This window comes from Trichomycterus rosablanca, chromosome 19 (genome assembly GCF_030014385.1).
Source record: "Trichomycterus rosablanca isolate fTriRos1 chromosome 19, fTriRos1.hap1, whole genome shotgun sequence".
Lineage (NCBI taxonomy): Eukaryota > Metazoa > Chordata > Actinopteri > Siluriformes > Trichomycteridae > Trichomycterus > Trichomycterus rosablanca.
The window spans coordinates 12476098-12496777 of record NC_086006.1 but is presented as its reverse complement, the minus strand read 5'-3'; the positions used below and the strand labels follow the sequence as shown (position 1 = coordinate 12496777).

Genomic DNA, 20680 nt, shown 5'->3' with positions numbered 1-20680 from the left:
ATTCGGACACAGTCTTAATGTTTAAGTCTAGACTGAAAACATATTTATTTTCTCAGGCTTTTGATTAGTATAGACAAAGGCGCAGAGCTTGGGGGTTCTTGGTCATAGAAACTTGTGGTGATCAGGGATGTTGGGTTGCTGTCGTTCTGCCTCTCTTTTCCGATCTCTCCGGTTTTGGTAGGAGAGGTGGGCGCTGATGTCCTGTGAAAGCCTTCATGACCTTGTTACCTGCTTGCTCTCCCTTTTAGTTATGCTGTAATATTTAGGGCTGCCGGAGTCTAAAACTCTCTGTAAAACTGTTTTACTCAACTAGCATTGTACATTATTAACTACATTCTTTAATGTTTTACTCCAAAGGCATTCTGATGGAAACCTGTTTACCCGCCGAGGTTAAGGATTAAAAGTCGAGACTGCCGTGACAACGATGCTGCTCCTGCCGGATGTGACGGGTATGGAGTAATTGCACCAAGAATGACAAGAACTAACTACAGACTTTATTGAAGACTAGAGCTAATAACAACTCTATTATTATTTATTTATTTATCTATTTATTACCAGTTATAACTTTTAGATCATTTAATTCTGTGTTTGTATGCTTTGTGTAAATCGTGTATTTATTTAAAGTATCCTCCAGGCCACCCAAGAAGGATGGGCCCTGCTGAGTCTGGTTCCTCTCAAGGTTTCTTCAGGGAGTTTTTCCTTGCCACAGTCGCCCTCGGCTTGCTCAACAGGGGTTTTTGTATCTGTTGGTCCTGGATTTTGTAAAAAGCGCTGTATAAATAAAGTTGACTTGACTTGACTAAAGGTGTTCAGCTTAGGCTTGTACTCCTACCCTTTGTGCACTAAAATTCCTTCAGCTTCCTTAAATCATTTCATGATATTATGCACTGTAAAGGGAGAAACAAGAAAATCCCATCCAATCTTCCTTTAAGGAATATTGTTTTTAAACATTTAAATAATTTTCTTACACATTTGTAGACAAACTGGAGATTCTCTGCCCATTTTTGCTTCTCACAGACTTGTGGATACTGCTTTTGCACCTGTTCACATCACTTGTTTGAAATCACATGATTATTTTGTTTGTTTTTTCACCTCATTCTAGCCCTAAATTGCCCCTGTCCCAACTTTTTTGAATGTGTTAGAGGCCTGAATGAATATATATTAACACATGAAATGAAGTTGACCAGACAAAACATGAAATATCTTGGGTTCATACTGTCTGCAATGAAACAAAAGTTAAAGTAAATGTTTTTTTATTTTCCATACTGTTTCTTTTCTATTTTGGGGTTGTATATGGACTAAGTCAACTTGCTTCGATAACAGCTTTTTCCTACTGTGACAAGATTACTAATCTGTTCTGATTGTAGAGTACATCAGTGATCACATGTACATCAATTTCCAACCCTGTTTTCTAGGTTTCATTCTTTATTAATTTTCAGAATTGTTTACTTTTCTCATTATTTGAATGTTGTAAAGCTAGAGAAAGATTTTGAAAAAAGTTTTATTGCAGGCTGTAAAACAAAAAAAGTGACTATTTCCAAGTGGTATAAAGATTTATTATAGGCACTGCATATCAAGTGCCTCTAATAATTGAGTATAAAGGACAAATCCATGAAAATGGCAGTTAGTCTCCATCTTTCCCAATGATTCTGATGACCAACTGGCCAGGGTTTAGACAAATGGCTGTTGACATAGGGCTGGTTGGGTCCTGTCCTATTGTATAGCGTATAGTGAATTGTATAGTGTGTTTAGCTTTGACTGGGAATGTGCCTCCTGGAACATATGGTGACAGGGACTGGGGGGACGGCAAAGAGAGGTAAGGTCCGGCGACAGTCCCTTTTGTGTCTGTAAAGCCCTGTCTGACTTCTCCCTGGCACAGTCTTTCAACAACACCTTAAGGCATGCTTGGGGTGGCTCTATCGATGACCAGTAACCTTTCCCTGTTTCAACATCATCAATGATAGATTGCATAGAGTGGACTGGAACACCCAAACAGGCAAAACCGTGACACTTGTGTTGGTAAGAAAGAGTCGGAAGGAACCCTTTTTTCCATGCAGCTCACTTTAACCCCATGGTAGGGCACAAGGGGTGGATAAAACACTAAAACAGCTAAAGGCCCTCTTAATTTGGCCAAGCTTTCATGTTAATTTACATTGGTGATGTGCGGCATGCCACAAATGTCAGCTGGTGAACTCAGCAGTCATCCCCACTGCACCACTGTGCCCAGTACCACATAAAAGATTCCATTTGAGTGAATTGCAATTTATTTGGTAGTTGACTATGCAACCTGATACCCGATACCCCAAAGCAGTTTTATAGAGCTAAACATTGCAAATAAACATCACATTCTGTAAATATACTACTTGCAAACAAGGTGAGTCTGTGTTTCTATATGTTTGCTGGTCTGTCTAGTATTCATGATTTCCTGTACTTTAAACTTACTTGTTATTCCAAGCTTATTTCTTTGTTAACTTCCCCTCAAAGCAATCACATGACAGATTAAAACACAGAGAAATCGTGAATACTAGACAGATCACCAAACATACAGAAACACAAACTCACCAGCTCATTATCACTCATTATCAATTAAAAGGTGCTGCCTCCAATTAGACTCACACTCGGCTGGAGTGCTTTCCCACGCAGTCACATCTTGTAAAGTGTTCTCACAGCGTCACCTACTGTTCAGGGGGGGATGAATTTGTATTAGGGCAGTGTGTATTTGTGAGACACAAGTTGTTGTGCCTGCTACAAGTGTGCCAAAAGTCACGTGATTTACAAATGGCATTTTGTTGTACGTTTGTGAATCACGAAATTAGTAAATAATAAAATTATGGTTTATTTCATTTTTATATTTGTTTGTTATGTGCAATGTATTAGAAAACGGCTCTGCATTTATTTAACGGTCACATGCATTTGCAACAACTGCGTGTTGTATTTGTAAAGCACTCTGTGTGTGTTAAATAGTCGTGTATTGTACTTGTACACTATGTTGTTTGCTTGCAAATAGTATGGCAAGCCGTTTTAGCTTTTTATCCTCCTTTTCTTGATATCAGGAATTCAATTTTTGATATCAAGAATTAAATTCTTACTAGTAAAAATTGAATTCTTACTAGTAAAAATTTAATTTTTGATATCAAGAATTGAATTATTACATGTTCTAATGATAATTAGGTGATTTGCATGTGGATTTAAAGGCGGGGCTAACTTGGGTTGTGCTTTTCTTAAAGAGACAACGTCATGAACCACATGTATTGCAAGCCATTGTAAACAAAATAGTAAAGGTTGTACATTACAGATTTTGCAGCATACTCGAGCATTTACATTAAAAAATAAACATGTTTAAAAACTGCAGAGTGAAAATACATCTAAACCCTTAAATCTATGCTCTATCACGTAATCTACAGTACATATCAGTGTTAAACCACATTTCTTTTGTAAAGTCTCGGTCCAGTAGATAGCGCTTGGAAACAGATTTGAGAATAAAAGCCTTTTGAAACCAGAAACTGAACGGTCTTCTAAATAAATACACATTTATTTGATTCCTCTTTTAATGATAATTATTTTAGAAAAAAAAAACAGATCTTAGATGTCAATACTGTGAAATAAACATATGGGAGAATTTTTTTAATTAAAGTCAATTATTGATAATTACATTTGATTTCCAATCACTTGCAATGCCTGTTTAAGACAAAGCTCCTGGTTCTGTGTTTCACATGACAGTGATTTATATACAGTGTTAGAGACGAAAATCCTGAAAAAAATAGTGTACAGATTTTTAACTGTGTCCATGTGATATAGCCACCACAGTGAATATAATGGTGCTTTATGGTAAATGTCTCAAGTCATCTCATGAATTTGACAAAATACAGATTACAGACAGTATAACTGGCATTCTACATCCCCAATAGCATGACATTTTACTGTATTTATTTTATGATAAATCACTGTCAGATGTGTGTAATGCCAGGTCTATGGTCAGTGTAATGGGAGCATGGTTGCCAGACACCTATGTAAGTCATCTCACAAATGGCAACAACAAATGCGCTTCAATAACCAAAATTAAAAAATATGAACTACTTTGGGATTAGCTAAACACTTTAAGAAAACATTAAGAAAATTTATTCAATTTAATATAATCCATTGTCACTTTATTTATCACTGTCATTTATCAAACTCACATTTTATTGCAGACTTGGCAACCCTGAATATTTGGAGACACTCCCACATGCAGTGACAATGAGCTACTATTGGATATATTTAAACAGACTCATTTGAATACAATTTTAACTAGTAAAAATGTAATTCTTACTAGTAAAAATGTATTTTCTGATATCAAAAATTTAATTCTTGATATCAAGAATTACGTTTTTATTAGTAAGAATTAAATTCTTGATATCAAAAATTTAATTTTAACTAGTAAGAATTTAATTCTTGATATCAAAAATTCATAGTTAAATTTTTTATATCAAGAATTGAATTTTTACTAGTTAAAATTGAATTTTTGATATCAAGAATTGAATTCTTGATATCAAAAAATACAATTGTTTATCAAGAAATAAATTTTTGATATCAAGAATTGAATTCTTACTAGTAAAAACTTAATTCTTGACATCAAGAATTAAATTTTTGATATCAGAAAATACATTTTTTTACTAGTAAGCATTAAATTTTTACTAGTAATTGTATTCAGATGAGTCTGTTTAAATATATCCAATAGTAGCTCATTGTCACTGCATGTGGGAGTGTTTCCAAATATTCAGGGTTGCCAAGTCTGCAATAAAATGTGAGTTTGATAAATGACAGTGATAAATAAAATAACAATGGATTATATTAAATTGAATACATTCTTAATGTTTGCTTTAAGTGTTTAGCTAATCCCAAAGTAGTTCATATTTTTTAGTTTTGGTTATTGTAGCGCATTTGTTGTTGCCATCTGTAAGATGACTTACATAGGTGTCTGGCAACCATGCTTGACCATTACACTGACCATAGACCTGGCATTACACACATCTGACAGTGATTTTCGTCTCTTACACTGTATATAAATCACTGTCATGTGAAACACTGAAAATCAGGAGCTTTGACTTAAACAGGCATTGCAAGTGATTGGAAATCAAATGTAATTATCAATAATTGACTTTAATTTAAAAAATCTAAGATCTGTTTTTTTTTTCTAAAATAATCATCATTAATAGAGGAATCAAATAAATGTGTATTTATTTAGTAGACCGTTCAGTCTCTGGTTTCCAAATGCCATCTACTGGACCTAGACTGTTGCACATTTTAAGTTGGACCAGAGAAACGCCATTAGAAAGTTGTTCATTAATGTAGTTGACTTTGTACAGTGTAGATGTGAGAGAGTTGGGATGCAGTAATGAAGTGATGTTACATTTTACAGCTTTCATACACGTCATTCCATACATTATTAAGATGTCTGCGTTACAAAAGAAATGTGGTTTAATACTGATATGTAGATAACGCGATAAAGCATAGATTTAAGGGTTAGATGTATTTTCACTCTGCAGTTTTTAAACATGTTTATTTTTTAATGTAAATGCTCGAGTATGCTGCAAAATCTGTAATACACAACCTTTACTATTTTGTTTACAATGGCTTGCAGTACATGTGGTTCATGACGTTGTCTCTTTAAGAAAAGCACAACCCAAGTTAGCCCCGCCTTTAAATGCAAATCACCTATTTATCATTAGAACATGTAATAATTCAATTCTTACTAGTAAGAATTTAATTCTGGATATCAAAAATTATATTTTTTGCTAGTAAGAATTTAATTCTGGATATCAAAAATAAAAATTTTTACTAGTAAGAATTCAATTTTTACTAGTAAGAATTTAATTCTTGATATCAAAAATTAAATTTTTACTAGTAAGAATTTAATTCTTGATATCAAAAATTCAATTCCTGATATCAAGAAAAAGAGGATTAAAAGCTAAAATGGCTTGCCATAAAATAGTATGATATTTATTGCAGTAGGGATGGACGCAAAGTTCACCAGCTGACATCTGCGGCATTTCTGTTGTTTATTTGCGTCTCTGAAAATAGCGTGGCAGAGGCATTGTTTCGTGTAATCTCGAAAAGATCTCGAAAACTCGAGATCCCAAAAGGACTGATCAGGGCACGATTTTCTTGACACGGACACACAAACTTTACAGATTATTGAAGACTTAACCGATTTGCACCAGCATATACACTGATCAGCCATAACATTAAAACCAGCTCCTTGTTTCTACACTCACTGTCTATTTTATCAGCTCCACTTACCATATAGGAGCACTTTGTAATTCTACAATTACTGACTGTAGTCCATCTATTTCTCCAAATACTTTTTTAGCCTGCTTTCACCCTGTTCATCAATGGTCGATAACAGGTGGTGGATCATTCTCAGCACTGCAATGACACTGACATGGTGGTGGTGTGTTAGTGTGCGTTGTGCTGGTATGAGTGAATCAGACGCAGCAGCGCTGCTGGAGTTTCTAAATGCCATGTCCACTCACTGTCCCCTCTATTAGACACTCCTACCTAGTTGGTTCACCTTGTAGATGTAAAGTCAGAGACGATCACTCATCTATTGCTGCTGTTTGACTTGGTCATCTTCGAGACCTTCATCAGAGGTCATAGGACGCTGCCCACGGGGCGCTGTTGGCTGGATGTTTTTGATTGGTGGACTATTCTCAGTCCAGCAGTGACAGTGAGGTGTTTAAAAACTCCACCCACCTGTGTCTTATCCACTCATACCAACACAACACACACTAACACACCACCACCACATCAGTGTCACTGCAGTGATGAGAATGATCCACCACCTAAATAATACCTGCTCTGTAGTGGTCCTGTGGGGGTCCTGACCATTAAGGAACAGGGTGAAAATAGGCTAAAAAAGTATTTAGAGCAATAGATGGACTGCAGTCAGTAACTGTAGAACTACAAAGTGCTTCTAAACGGTAAGTGGAGCTGATAAAATGGACAGTGAGTGTAGAAACAAGGAGGTGGTTTTAATGTTATGGCTGATCAGTGTACACTTCTTATACAGGTGAATGGTGGAACACTTAATCCATGATAAAAAAAAAATGATACGTGACACATGACACTAAGAAAAACAAGATGCGTAAGTTAATCATTTGGTACATAAATACAGCAAAAATTAGGACAAATGGTTGGAGCCCTTTTGTTTCAGGGGGTATCTAATGAAGAGCAAATCAAACAAAAAGGGCTCTCCAAAAATTTATCCCCACTTTCTTTTTGCTAGGATCTTCCAGTTAAAAAGATTTGTATGGCCTGAAACCTCAGGAGATGCTGGACCTTACTGAAACAAAATGTGATATATCCTGGACCTAAAAGCAAAATACAATGCACTGTGTCATCTATCCTGGGGAAATTTGCTCCATGTCCATTTATGGTAGCAACAGCAATATAATAGTCATGCCCCACTTAGGCACTTCACACCAGGAGAGAAAGTCCTTGTATTGCTCCCTACTTCCACCTCAGAATAAATAAGTGATAGGACCCCTTCAAGGTCACACAGGTCAGAAATATTGATTATAAAGTTGCACGTTTGAACAGGTGAAATGCTCATCAGGTGTACCTAAAAAGCCTCCTAAAAAGTGGACGGATGCAGCGCCTGTGGCTCTGGCATCGATTGTGGCAGTAAGAGATTAGTTGCAAGTAGTATTCCTTGACATACAGTGCCTTGCAAAAGTATTCAGCCCCCTTGAACTTTTCAACCTTTTGCCACATTTCAGGCTTCAAACATAACGATATGAAATTGTAATTTTTTGTGAAGAATCAACAACAAGTGGGACACAATCGTGAAGTGGAACGAAATTTATTGGATATTTTAAACTTTTTTTAGAAATAAAAAACTGAAAAGTGGGGCGTGCAATATTATTCAGCCCCCTTGCGTTAATACTTTGTAGCGCCACCTTTTGCTGCGATTACAGCTGCAAGTCGCTTGGGGTATGTCTCTATCAGTTTTGCACATCGAGAGACTGAAATTTTTGCCCATTCTTCCTTGCAAAACAGCTCGAGCTCAGTGAGGTTGGATGGAGAGCGTTTGTGAACAGCAGTTTTCAGCTCTTTCCACAGATTCTCGATGGGATTCAGGTCTGGACTTTGACTTGGCCATTCTAACACCTGGATACGTTTATTTGTGAACCATTCCATTGTAGATTTTGCTTTATGTTTTGGATCATTGTCTTGTTGGAAGATAAATCTCCGTCCCAGTCTCAGGTCTTTTGCAGACTGCAACAGGTTTTCTTCCAGAATGGTCCTGTATTTGGCTCCATCCATCTTCCCATCAATTTTAACCATCTTCCCTGTCCCTGCTGAAGAAAAGCAGGCCCAAACCATGATGCTGCCACCACCATGTTTGACAGTGGGGATGGTGTGTTCAGGGTGATGAGCTGTGTTGCTTTTACGCCAAACATAACGTTTTGCATTGTGGCCAAAAAGTTCGATTTTGCTTTCATCTGACCAGAGCACCTTCTTCCACATGTTTGGTGTGTCTCCCAGGTGACTTTTTATAGATATCTTTGAGAAATGGCTTTCTTCTTGCCACTCTTCCATAAAGGCCAGATTTGTGCAGTGTACGACTGATTGTTGTCCTATGGACAGAGTCTCCCACCTCAGCTGTAGATCTCTGCAGTTCATTCAGAGTGATCATGGGCCTCTTGGCTGCATCTCTGATCAGTCTTCTCCTTGTTTGAGCTGAAAGTTTAGAGGGACGGCCGGGTCTTGGTAGATTTGCAGTGGTCTGATACTCCTTCCATTTCAATATGATCGCTTGCACAGTGCTCCTTGAGATGTTTAAAGCTTGGGAAATCTTTTTGTATCCAAATCCGGCTTTAAACTTCTCCACAACAGTATCTCGGACCTGCCTGGTGTGTTCCTTGGTCTTCATGATGCTCTCTGCGCTTTAAACAGAACTCTGAGACTGTCACAGAGCAGGTGCATTTATACGGAGACTTGATTACACACAGGTGGATTCTATTTATCACCATCAGTCATTTAGGTCAACATTGGATCATTCAGAGATCCTTACTGAACTTCTGGAGTGAGTTTGCTGCACTGAAAGTAAAGGGGCTGAATAATATTGCACGCCCCACTTTTTAGTTTTTTATTTCTAAAAAAAGTTTAAAATATCCAATAAATTTCGTTCCACTTCACGATTGTGTCCCACTTGTTGTTGATTCTTCACAAAAAATTACAATTTCATATCGTTATGTTTGAAGCCTGAAATGTGGCAAAAGGTTGAAAAGTTCAAGGGGGCTGAATACTTTTGCAAGGCACTGTAACCTCTCCTCCACCAGGGTCAGTGGTAGATACGAGACTGCACTGTGTCATTTATCCTGGGGAAATTGGCTCCATGTCCAGTTATGGTAGCAACAGCAATATAATAGTCGTGCCCAAATTAGGGCAGAGAAAGTCCTTGTATTGCTACCTACTTCCACCTCAGAATAAATAAGTAACAGGTTCAGTGGTAGATAAGGGATTAAGGTACTGGACTAGATCAAGCCACACTGACACCACATTGCCACTGCTGGGCCACTGAGCAAAATTTAACCCTCAATTGCTCAAAATGTATTCAGTCATAATTGTAAGTCGCTTTGAATGAACATGTCTGCTAAATGCCTCAAATGTAAATAAAATGCCTCTAGGTTTAGTGGTACAAACCCATTCTTGTGGGACAATTGGGACAATTTTGGGCTAGTAATAAAGCAGGTCATGTTAACTGGTGATTGTAATGATGATTTGGTACAAAAGCAGTATCCACAGAAGTTTTGAGAAGCAAATACGGGCAGAGGATCTCCAGTTTGTCAACAAATGCATGAGAAAATTATAGAAATGTTTAAAAACATTGTTCCTTAAATAAAGATTGGAAGGGATTTGCATGTTTCTTTTTATACATTAAACGATTCAAGGAATCTGATTTGATAAAACGCAAAATATCTTAACGTCTTTAGTAATTTAATACAGGTCAAAAAATATTTTCTTCTGAGCTGTACATAGCCCGAATGAAATGAAACTTATTGGGAGGACCCACTAGAGGACACTGCTGCTTCAATAGTTGACGTGAAAACATCGAGTTTTTTCGTAAAATACATTTAACCATTTAAACATTTAACCTTGGCGAGTCCAAAGCCTTCTCGAAAACACATTGTAAAAGGCACTAATTCACCCTATACTTTTCGCTTTTTTACAGTGCATAATATCATTAAACAATTGAATTCTGGAAGAATTTCAGTGTAAGAAGAGCAAGGGTGCAAGGCCAAACTGAAAACCTGGGATCTCTGATCTCTTAGACCAGGGGTGTCAAACTCACGGCCCGCGGGCCAGATCCGGCCCGCCAAGTCATTTTATGTGGCCCGCGAGAGCTTAAACGACTGTACGATTGTTGTGATGGTTCGAGACGTTACAGAGACGCGCTTATAATTTAATGGGACACCTGCGCCTTTAAACGGCAACCGGCGACATCGTAGTCATGGCAACTAACTTTGACCTTCGCTGAGAAGCCATGTGACTTTTACGGCAAAAGAACGCGGGTTGTAATGTAAACAATAATAATAAATATAAATAATTATCTTGCAGTATAATACCAAAGCATCGTCTGTAAGTAGTGGCGTTTATATTCTCAGTTGTTTGTAAATGTTTAGTGAGTATATCACAGCGTTTTAGTTACAAATTTACCGTAATTAAATACAATTGTTACCGTTATTATAGCAATTAGTATCTTTACACAAAATGCTAACTCCTTAGCGCTATTTTACGTTTGATTAAATCTCATATTGTACCAGATGTAACACTTGACTACAGCTGTGTGCTTTTACTGTATTAAGTTCTTTATTGTTTGTATTGCTTGTATTTTTACTTCATTCTGGTGCACACAGTGTATCACACAGCTGGGAAGTAAATAAAACCGACTGTATTCTGAAGAGAGCTGTCTGTCTGTCTGTCTAGCTGAGCAAGGGGGATAAAATATTAGTGAGGGCAGAATGATTGTCTTAAAATACACTGTAAACTCCTACAGTGTATCACAAAAGTGAGTACACCCCTCACATTTCTGCAAATATTTTATTATATCTTTTCATGGGACAACACTATAGAAATAAAACTTGGATATAACTTAAGAGTAATCAGTGTACAACTTGTATAGCAGTGTAGATTTACTGTCTTCTGAAAATAACTCAACACACAGCCATTAATGTCTAAATGGCTGGCAACATAAGTGAGTACACCCCACAGTGAACATGTCCAAATTGTGCCCAAAGTGTCAATATTTTGTGTGACCACCATTATTATCCAGCACTGCCTTAACCCTCCTGGGCATGGAATTCACCAGAGCTGCACAGGTTGCCACTGGAATCCTCTTCCACTCCTCCATGATGACATCACGGAGCTGGTGGATGTTAGACACCTTGAACTCCTCCACCTTCCACTTGAGGATGCGCCACAGGTGCTCAATTGGGTATAGTCCATCACCTTTACCTTCAGCTTCCTCAGCAAGGCAGTTGTCATCTTGGAGGTTGTGTTTGGGGTCGTTATCCTGTTGGAAAACTGCCATGAGGCCCAGTTTTCGAAGGGAGGGGATCATGCTCTGTTTCAGAATGTCACAGTGCATGTTGGAATTCATGTTTCCCTCAATGGACTGCAGCTCCCCAGTGCCAGCAACACTCATGCAGCCCAAGACCATGATGCTACCACCACCATGCTTGACTGTAGGCAAGATACAGTTGTCTTGGTACTTCTCACCAGGGCGCCGCCACACATGCTGGACACCATCTGAGCCAAACAAGTTTATCTTGGTCTCGTCAGACCACAGGGCATTCCAGTAATCCATGTTCTTGGATTGCTTGTCTTCAGCAAACTGTTTGCGGGCTTTCTTGTGCGTCAGCTTCCTTCTGGGATGACGACCATGCAGACCGAGTTGATGCAGTGTGCGGCGTATGGTCTGAGCACTGACAGGCTGACCTCCCACGTCTTCAACCTCTGCAGCAATGCTGGCAGTACTCATGTGTCTATTTTTTAAAGCCAACCTCTGGATATGACGCCGAACACGTGGACTCAACTTCTTTGGTCGACCCTGGCGAAGCCTGTTCCGAGTGGAACCTGTCATGGAAAACCGCTGTATGACCTTGGCCACCATGCTGTAGCTCAGTTTCAGGGTATTAGCAATCTTCTTATAGCCCAGGCCATCTTTGTGGAGAGCAACAATTCTATTTCTCACATCCTCAGAGAGTTCTTTGCCATGAGGTGCCATGTTGAATATCTAGTGGCCAGTATGAGAGAATTGTACCCAAAACACCAAATTTAACAGCCCTGCTCCCCATGTACACCTGGGACCTTGACACATGACACCAGGGAGGGACAACGACACATTTGGGCACAATTTGGACATGTTCACTGTGGGGTGTACTCACTTATGTTGCCAGCTATTTAGACATTAATGGCTGTGTGTTGAGTTATTTTCAGAAGACAGTAAATCTACACTGCTATACAAGCTGTACACTGACTACTCTAAGTTATATCCAAGTTTCATGTCTGTAGTGTTGTCCCATGAAAAGATATAATAAAATATTTGCAGAAATGTGAGGGGTGTACTCACTTTTGTGATACACTGTACATTAACTGCATCTCTCAAAATGCATGCTGATTTTGTGACCTGCAAAGTGACACATCCCGCCAGTAGATGATGTTATGAAATATTTACACATAATCCCAAAATGTACAAGAAGATAAGTAAGAAAATTAAGCAGAAATAGAAATTTAATGAAAATTAAAACAAGTTTGTGCTTCAGGAAGAGAAAACGGTACGTCTCTTGTGTTATGAGGCTGCGTCTGTGGTAAAGGAGGACAATATAAATGCAGAATTTAGCCTCCAAGAAAAACAACAGACTGCAATCACAGCAGAATACGTTACAATCGGCCCTTTGAGGGCCACAATAATGCTGATGTGGCCCTCGGTGACACCCCTGTCTTAGACGGCACTGCATAAAGAACAGTTGTTCATCAATAGCTGATATAACCACATGGGCAAGGGATTACTGCCCATGTGTCAAGCACTACAATAGTAGTGACGTTCACAAATCCCCTTTGAAAATTTACTGTGCAAAAAAACATGTATTGTGCTGTGCTCTGACGAATGAATCAACATTCCTGATCTTTTTTGGAAAAAATGTACACTGTGTGCTCCAGACCAAAGACAAAAGGACCATCCAGACTGTTGTCAACAAAAAGTCCAAAAGCCAGGGTCTGTCATCGTATGGGGTTGTGTCAGTGCCCTTGGCAAAAGTAATTTACACTTTTGTGATGGCAGCATTAATGCCTTCAAGATGATATATTTTCCAGGAACATCCATGCAAGGTAATTCTTGAATTGGACACCTAAATAAAATATTGCAAGAGTGGTTTTGGCTGAGATCTCTGAGACTCCTGAGTTAACAGCATGCTCTAAAATCCCTTGTAAACCCTTGGTTGATTAAGGTGATTGGTTGATCAGCACCAAGAATTAATATTAAGTCTAAGGTCAGTGTCGGATTCCAGTCCAGAGAAGAAAACATTTTCCACAGTATTCAAGACAACTGAACAGCTTATGAAAATTCGTTTTAGGATCTCCAACTTCTAGTACCTTACAGTTGTGTTCAAAATAATAGCAGTGTGTTTTAAAAAGTAAATAAAGCTCAGAATTATTATAATAGCTTTTATTTTTCATACACACAAATGCATTGAGAACACTGCACATTCTTTTCCAAATCAAAACATGAATTAAAATTTATCAAATTTGTTATTACTTTACAGAAAGTGAAGAAAAGGGAATATTAGGCTGTTCAAAAAAATAGCAGTGTCTGCATTTTTCTTTACAAACTCAAACATTTACTGTGTAAACTGAAAATCACTAAACTAATATTTAGTTGTATAACCATTGTTTCTGAGAATTGCTTCACATATGTGTTTTATGGAGTCAACCAACTTCTGGCACCTGTGAACAGGTATTCCAGCCCAGGACGATTGGACCACATCCCACAATTCCTCTGCATTTCTTGGTTTTGCCTCAGAAACAGCATTTTTGATGTCACCCCAAGTTCTGTATTGGATTAAGGTCCAAAGATTGGGCTGGCCACTCCATAACGTTAATCTTGTTGGTCTGGAACCAAGATGTTGCACGCTTACTGGTGTGTTTGGGGTCATTGTCTTGTTGACACATCAATTTCAAGGACATTTCCTCTTCGGCATGAGGCAACACGCCTCTTCAAGTATTTTGATGTATTCAAACTGATTCATGATCCCTGGTATGCAATAAACAGGCCCGACATCATAGTATGAGAAACATCCCCATATCATGATGCTTTCACCACCATGCTTCACTGTCTTCACAGTGTACTGTGGCTTGAATTCAGTGTTCGGGGGTCATCTGACAAACTGACCCAAAAAGAACAATCTTGCTTTCATCAGTCCACAAAATGTTGCGACATTTCTCTTTAGGCCAGTGAATGTGTTCTTTGGCAAATTGTAACCTCTTCAGCACATGTCGTTTTTGCAACAGTGGGACTTTGCGGGGGCTTCTTGCTGATAGCTTGGCTTCACATAGGCGTCTTCTAACTGTCACAGTACTCACAGGTAACTTTAGACCTTCTTTGATCAGCCTGGAGCTGATCATTGGCTGAGACTTTGCCATTTTGGCTATTCTTCGATCCATTCGAATGGTAGTTTTCCATTTTCTTCCACATCTTTCTGGTTTTGGTTGCCATTTTGAAGCATTTGAAATCATTTTAGCTGAGCAGCCTATAATTTTCTGCACTTCTTTATATGTTTTTCCTTCTCCAATCAACTTTTTAATCAAAGTAAGCTGTTCTTCTGAACAATGTCTGGAACGACCCATTTTACTCTGTTTTTTAGAGAGAAATGCACTATAACCAGCATGTACAACATCTGCTGCTTTTATACTTTAATAAGGGCCACCTGTTTGACACCCATGTTTTCACAGAATGAATGACCTCACTAATTGAACTTTACACTGCTATTATTTTGAACACGCCCCTTTTAGTTAATTATTCAATTACACAGAATCAGCAGCATGCATGTCATGATTGTTGGGTCTGTTGGTTTTTTATTACTCTACTACACCTAAAGTAAATTTTTTGCCATGTATAAATATAATTTCTACCAAAAACAATGATCTGGTTAGTGATGTCGGACTGCTATTATTTTGAACACAACTGTATATTATAACATTCAATGTGGATAATCACATTCTGCACACAAGTGTAAATGAATGTCTGCAACTCTGGCTCCTGAAAACAAGGAGGTGCCTATAGTCGTGTTGTTGGTGGTAGGCCCTGTGAGGAGCATGCACCCTGCTCTTTTTGAGCTCCTGGGTGTGACACAGTGGCAAAACAGCTAAAATAAAGGACCTCGTATTCTTCTAAAATCTTGAATCTGTTTCCCAATGTAATGCTGCAGTCCCATGCATCAGGCTGATATGGCATCCAGCTGTAGCCATAGATTCCCAGCATGGAAAATAAACAGTTTCTGTTCGCGGAGCAGTGTGTCCAGAGGAGCTACAGCAGCAGAATTGTTGACCATTGTTGGCTGGTCCTGAATCTCAATGCACAATTACAGACACTGCACAAACACACACAGACACTGCACAATCACACACAGACACTACACAAACACACAGACACTACACAAACACACAGACACTGCACAATTACACACACACTACACAATTACACACAGACACTGCAGAAACACAGACACTACACAGCCACACACAGACATTGCACAATCACACACAGACACTGCACAATCACAGACACTGCACACTCACACACAGACACTGCACATACACATACAGACACTGCACAAACACAGACACTGCACACTCACACACAGACACTACACATACACATACAGACACTGCACAAACACAGACAATGTACAACCACACACATACACACACAGACACTGCACAATTACACACAGACACTACACATACACACAGACACTGCACAAACACTGTACAACCACACACACATACACTACACAATCACACACAGACACTACACACACACACACAGACACTGCACAAACACAGACACTGTACAACCACACACAGACACTGCACAAACACACACAGACATTGCACAATCACACACAGACACCGCGCAAACACAGACACTGTACAACCACACACAGGTGCTGCACAAACACTGCACAAGAAGACACCACACAAACACACACAGACACTGCACAGACAGACACTGTACAACCACACACAGACACTACACAAACACACACAGACACTGCACAGACAGACACTGTACAACCACACACAGACACTACACAAACACACACAGACACTGCACAATCACATATAAACACAGTGATTAATGTAAAATATCAATTTAGTGCCCACAAAACACTATGAAGACTGAGATGCACTTTTTAGGAGGACTTTTTAGGCAGCAGTAGATGGGAACTGTCAGGGACTCAGGGCCATCTAGCCATCAGACAGGAATTATGACATTCTAAAAATAATATAGTTAAAAATTATATTTAACTTAGAGTAGACTATTTTGAGAAAAAAGTCAGAATACATCAAAAATAAAGTTAAAATATTATTGCCAAAGTGTGTGCATCAGAAAGATAGCAATTAACCTCCACCTGTTAAAAATGATTGAGGATAAAGTTGTACTTTCATATCAGTTTTACAAATAAACAAAACCACAATTTCCTGGCACAGCAGCATCAGTTTGTTAGTATAATAACACTTTGCAAGAAACCGCTTTCATGAAGTATTACGACTTTATTCTCGAAATATTAAGACGCCGTTGTAGGACACTGTGATTAGTTTTTCAGTCAAGGGGGAATCTGTCTTTTTAATGCTTTGGCAACACTGTGACTACTGTACCAGTTATGCTAATAACTGGGGGGGGGGGGGGGTTATTAGCATAACTGGCACACGGAGAACGCTGCATTCTGGTCGGTTCTGGATTCAGGTTTTCAATTCATAATCAAATCATTGCTGAAGATCTTTGGATGCATCGGTACAAGCAAATCACTACACAAGCCTCGCTGTTCTACACGGATGCACTCTTTCTTTTGCTCTATGTATTTAGCACCGCCGTCGGTTCCAATATTCCATACACCCGCCTCTGTGCGTTCTCAAATAGATGGTACAAGTGAAAATGTCCAAAACATCCGCAGACCCGCTGTCTGGTGTCGAGAGCGCCTCTCAGTCGCATTATTTTCAGGTAAGGGCAATCGGCTTTAGAGCCTTTTCACATCATTTAAATGGCTTTAGGTTGTTAATAGTTCAGACAGAATCGGAGTACTTTCCGTGTTCGCGGTATGGAAGACAGCAGCCCAGTGTGAACTCAGCTACTATACCGCTTGCCACATCACTGTCTTCGATTAAATACGCGCAATTACAGTCATAACGATCAGATGGACTATCAGAACGGGGGCGCGATAAAGCATCTTCTGCTATTGTAACTACTAACCTGTATCATCTGTGATTTCCTTTCACTCTCTGCAATTGCGCTTAAGGTTTCGCATCCGCAGGCCTCTGGGTTGCCTCTACACGCTGTGGCTTTGCAAACCCTTCCATTACTGCGCCATATATGCTTCAGACCAGCTAATTACATTATATAAATAAATGGAAATAAATCCACTACTAATTAGCAGGGATATATTTTACACCGTTTGGAATAGAGCTCTGTAGTCGGTGTTGGGTTGCTTTTTAGGCCGGCATAACATAGCACCTTTGCTCTTTGCTGTATGTTTACATAATCTGAACTTTTGGCTTAAGATATAAAGTAGTGGTGGGCGGATCGATCCAAATATCGATAGTATCGATACCAACGTTGTTATCGGAATCGGATCGATACTAGCGTGATGCGATTGATACTTTAGATTCAGTTTTAAAACGTGTTCTTTAGTTTTAATGTTGTACTGTACTTTGTTTTAAACCAGATTAGAAGTGCAGTGAAAAGAATTAATTTAGTTTTAATATATTATTGTTTATGAACAAAAACCTTTCTATGAAAAAAGAATTGACGTTCTTTAATATTTTTCTGTACTTTATTTTACAAAAAGCCAGAGTGTGCAATGAGAGGGGGAATTATGTTTCTTATTATATAATTGTTTCTCAACAAAAAGCCCAGACTTCATTAAAGTTTATTACATTAATAAAATTACTTTTTATTCACCTACAAACTGTATGCGTTTTCACTGCACATGATGAACTAATTAACACAAAATCATTTATTAGTAAAAGCAAATTGATGATACATTCACCTCATAAATCATGATACACTGCTCTTCCCTACATGAAAGTAAGTACAAAGTATCGGTATCAGATCGATATCGGCGATACTGGCCCTGTATTTACTTGGTATCGGATTGATACCAAATTTTGCAGTATCGCACACCACTAATATAAAGCTCGTACTGATAAGAGTCTTTATTACACACTGTCCTAGAACAGGTATTGTTGTATGGCTTTTTATGATAATAATGCCATTTAATATAAAGATGCTTAAATAACAGTGTAGCTCAAACTTAAAATCTCAAGCCAAAGTCAATATGCTTAGTTAAATAATTGCACCTTACTGGCTTGCTTTTTTTTTTTAACCTCACTTGGTTAATTTAGTTCACAGTGGAGGTAAACAGATTGCACTGAACTGACCATGGCATTCTGTGATGTAATCAGACCATAACTGTTTTGGACAATTGTGTAGTACTTCTTTCTTAAAACCAGGTCAAAATCTTGTTGACACAAACAAATTATTGTTATTTAATATACACAGTGGACAATTAGGTGGCGCAATGGTCATTTAAGCTAGCTCACCACCTCTGAGAAATGGGTTTGAATCTCTGTGGTGCTATCGACCTTTCACATACTCTTTTCTCTAACAGTGTATCACAGCTTGCAAATGCATTTTAATTGCCGTATGATTGCTAGGACCACCTCATATTGCATATTGTGCCTGATATTTCATACGATTCGCGAATAAAAAATGTTAAATCTGTAACCACAGACCTTAAATTTTGAATTTCACAGCAGATTGCATATTTCAAGGGGGAATGGCTAGTTTCACAGCCATGAATTAGGTAGGGCCTTACCTATAGACAACGATAACATGAAGGATCATTGGGAAGGTATCAGTAACAGCATTAAATTCATAGAACGATTTATTAAAATGAGATTAACAGGGGTAAATGTCATTAACCTGAACTTAATAGGCAAGTGAAGAGGCTCAACCAGGAGTCTTGAAACTACCTCTGTTGCTACTGCAAGAATAGACAAAAAAATATTGGAGTAGGTTCCTGCCCTGGGATGAGTACACCCAGAACTCCCTGGTACATTAATCTTTGGGCCTCACAACCTTCAATGTTTCCTAGATTATACCCTAGGCCAGCTTTTCCCTACCTTTTTTGCACCACGGACCGGTTTCAGATATAATTTTCATGGACTGGCGGGGGCAGGAAGATTTAATAATATTGCTTACAAACTGCGTAAAATGAGCTTTTTTCACTGCAACGAGACGCTGCTTCCAATAAGACATCCGAAATACAAGCAGTGAAAACTGCTTTTCTAGCCATCTTTAATTATTCTTTCTGTGCGGCCCGGTAATAAATAGCCCACGCCCGGTGGTTGGGGACCACTGCCCTAGGCCAAGGAAATGTCCTGTCAGTGGATGAATGACTCAGACATAAGAGGGGGGTATGGGAATGTGTGCATATGCAGTTAGCAAGGGCCATATGGGAAAAAAACAATGAACAGATCAAAACTGCAGGTAAGCACCAGAGAGTAGTATAGTTATTGACCAAGAACCTCCAACTCATGGTCATCACGGTTCATCGAACCTGTTCAAGATTCTGCAATGCATCAGTAGTGTGATGTGTAAGTAATAATTTCCACTTCAGAGTATCCCTTTTATTTCATGTCTCCCTACTCTCCCTACTCCTGGACCCCTGCATGAAGCCACCTTTATCTACCATGAAGTACCTTTACCTACCATCCTAGTTGATGGAGCACATGCATAGGCAGTCAAGAGTCCCTCTGAATTCCTGCAGAACAGAGGGATTGCTGCCAGAGAAAAACCACCCAGGCGAACCTCCGAAGCAACTTCTATGAAGTTGTTCCCAACAACCTCAGCTCTCTGCTCTGCCCTCGGCTATGCGATCATACTGCTCCACTTCATCTCAGTACTAACACGTGATGCTCATCCCACAACTCACCAAGCCTGTCATATATACCAGTCCAGTTCAGTAATTCCTTGCACAGCATCGTGCCACCCATATGATTTTGCTCTGTCGTTTTTATATGCTCATTGTAATTTCTACTGTATTGCATAGTGTTTTTTGTTAATGGCAGTATTGTTTAGTCTGTATTTATTATAGCAGTTTGCACAGTTGTTATCTTAGCCGTAGTTTAATTTATAGTATAATCTTGTATAAACTTAGCATAGTGATTTTAGCTTAGCAATTAGCTTGGTTAATAGCCTTATTTGCCCAAGCATAAGTGTTAGCCTTGTCACTCACATTAGCAGTTACCGAATCTAGCACTAATCACTGTTGGCATTAGCGCTATTGTTAGCACTAGCAAGCACCATACTCATGTTAGAGTATGTTAGTATTTACATCTACAGTGTTTGTTATAT

At 38.7% G+C, this 20680-nt stretch overlaps 1 protein-coding gene across 1 annotated transcript in view; it reads left to right on the top strand.

Annotated features, from left to right (window-relative positions):
* Positions 1 to 17176: 17176 nt before the first annotated feature.
* Positions 17177 to 20680, top strand: part of cacnb3a (calcium channel, voltage-dependent, beta 3a) — a 44164-nt gene continuing 40660 nt past the window's right edge. The window contains exon 1 of the mRNA XM_063015128.1: positions 17177 to 17266. Within this exon, the coding sequence (XP_062871198.1) occupies positions 17186 to 17266 (81 nt within the window). The 5' untranslated portion in view covers positions 17177 to 17185. The remainder of the gene's footprint in view (positions 17267 to 20680) is intronic.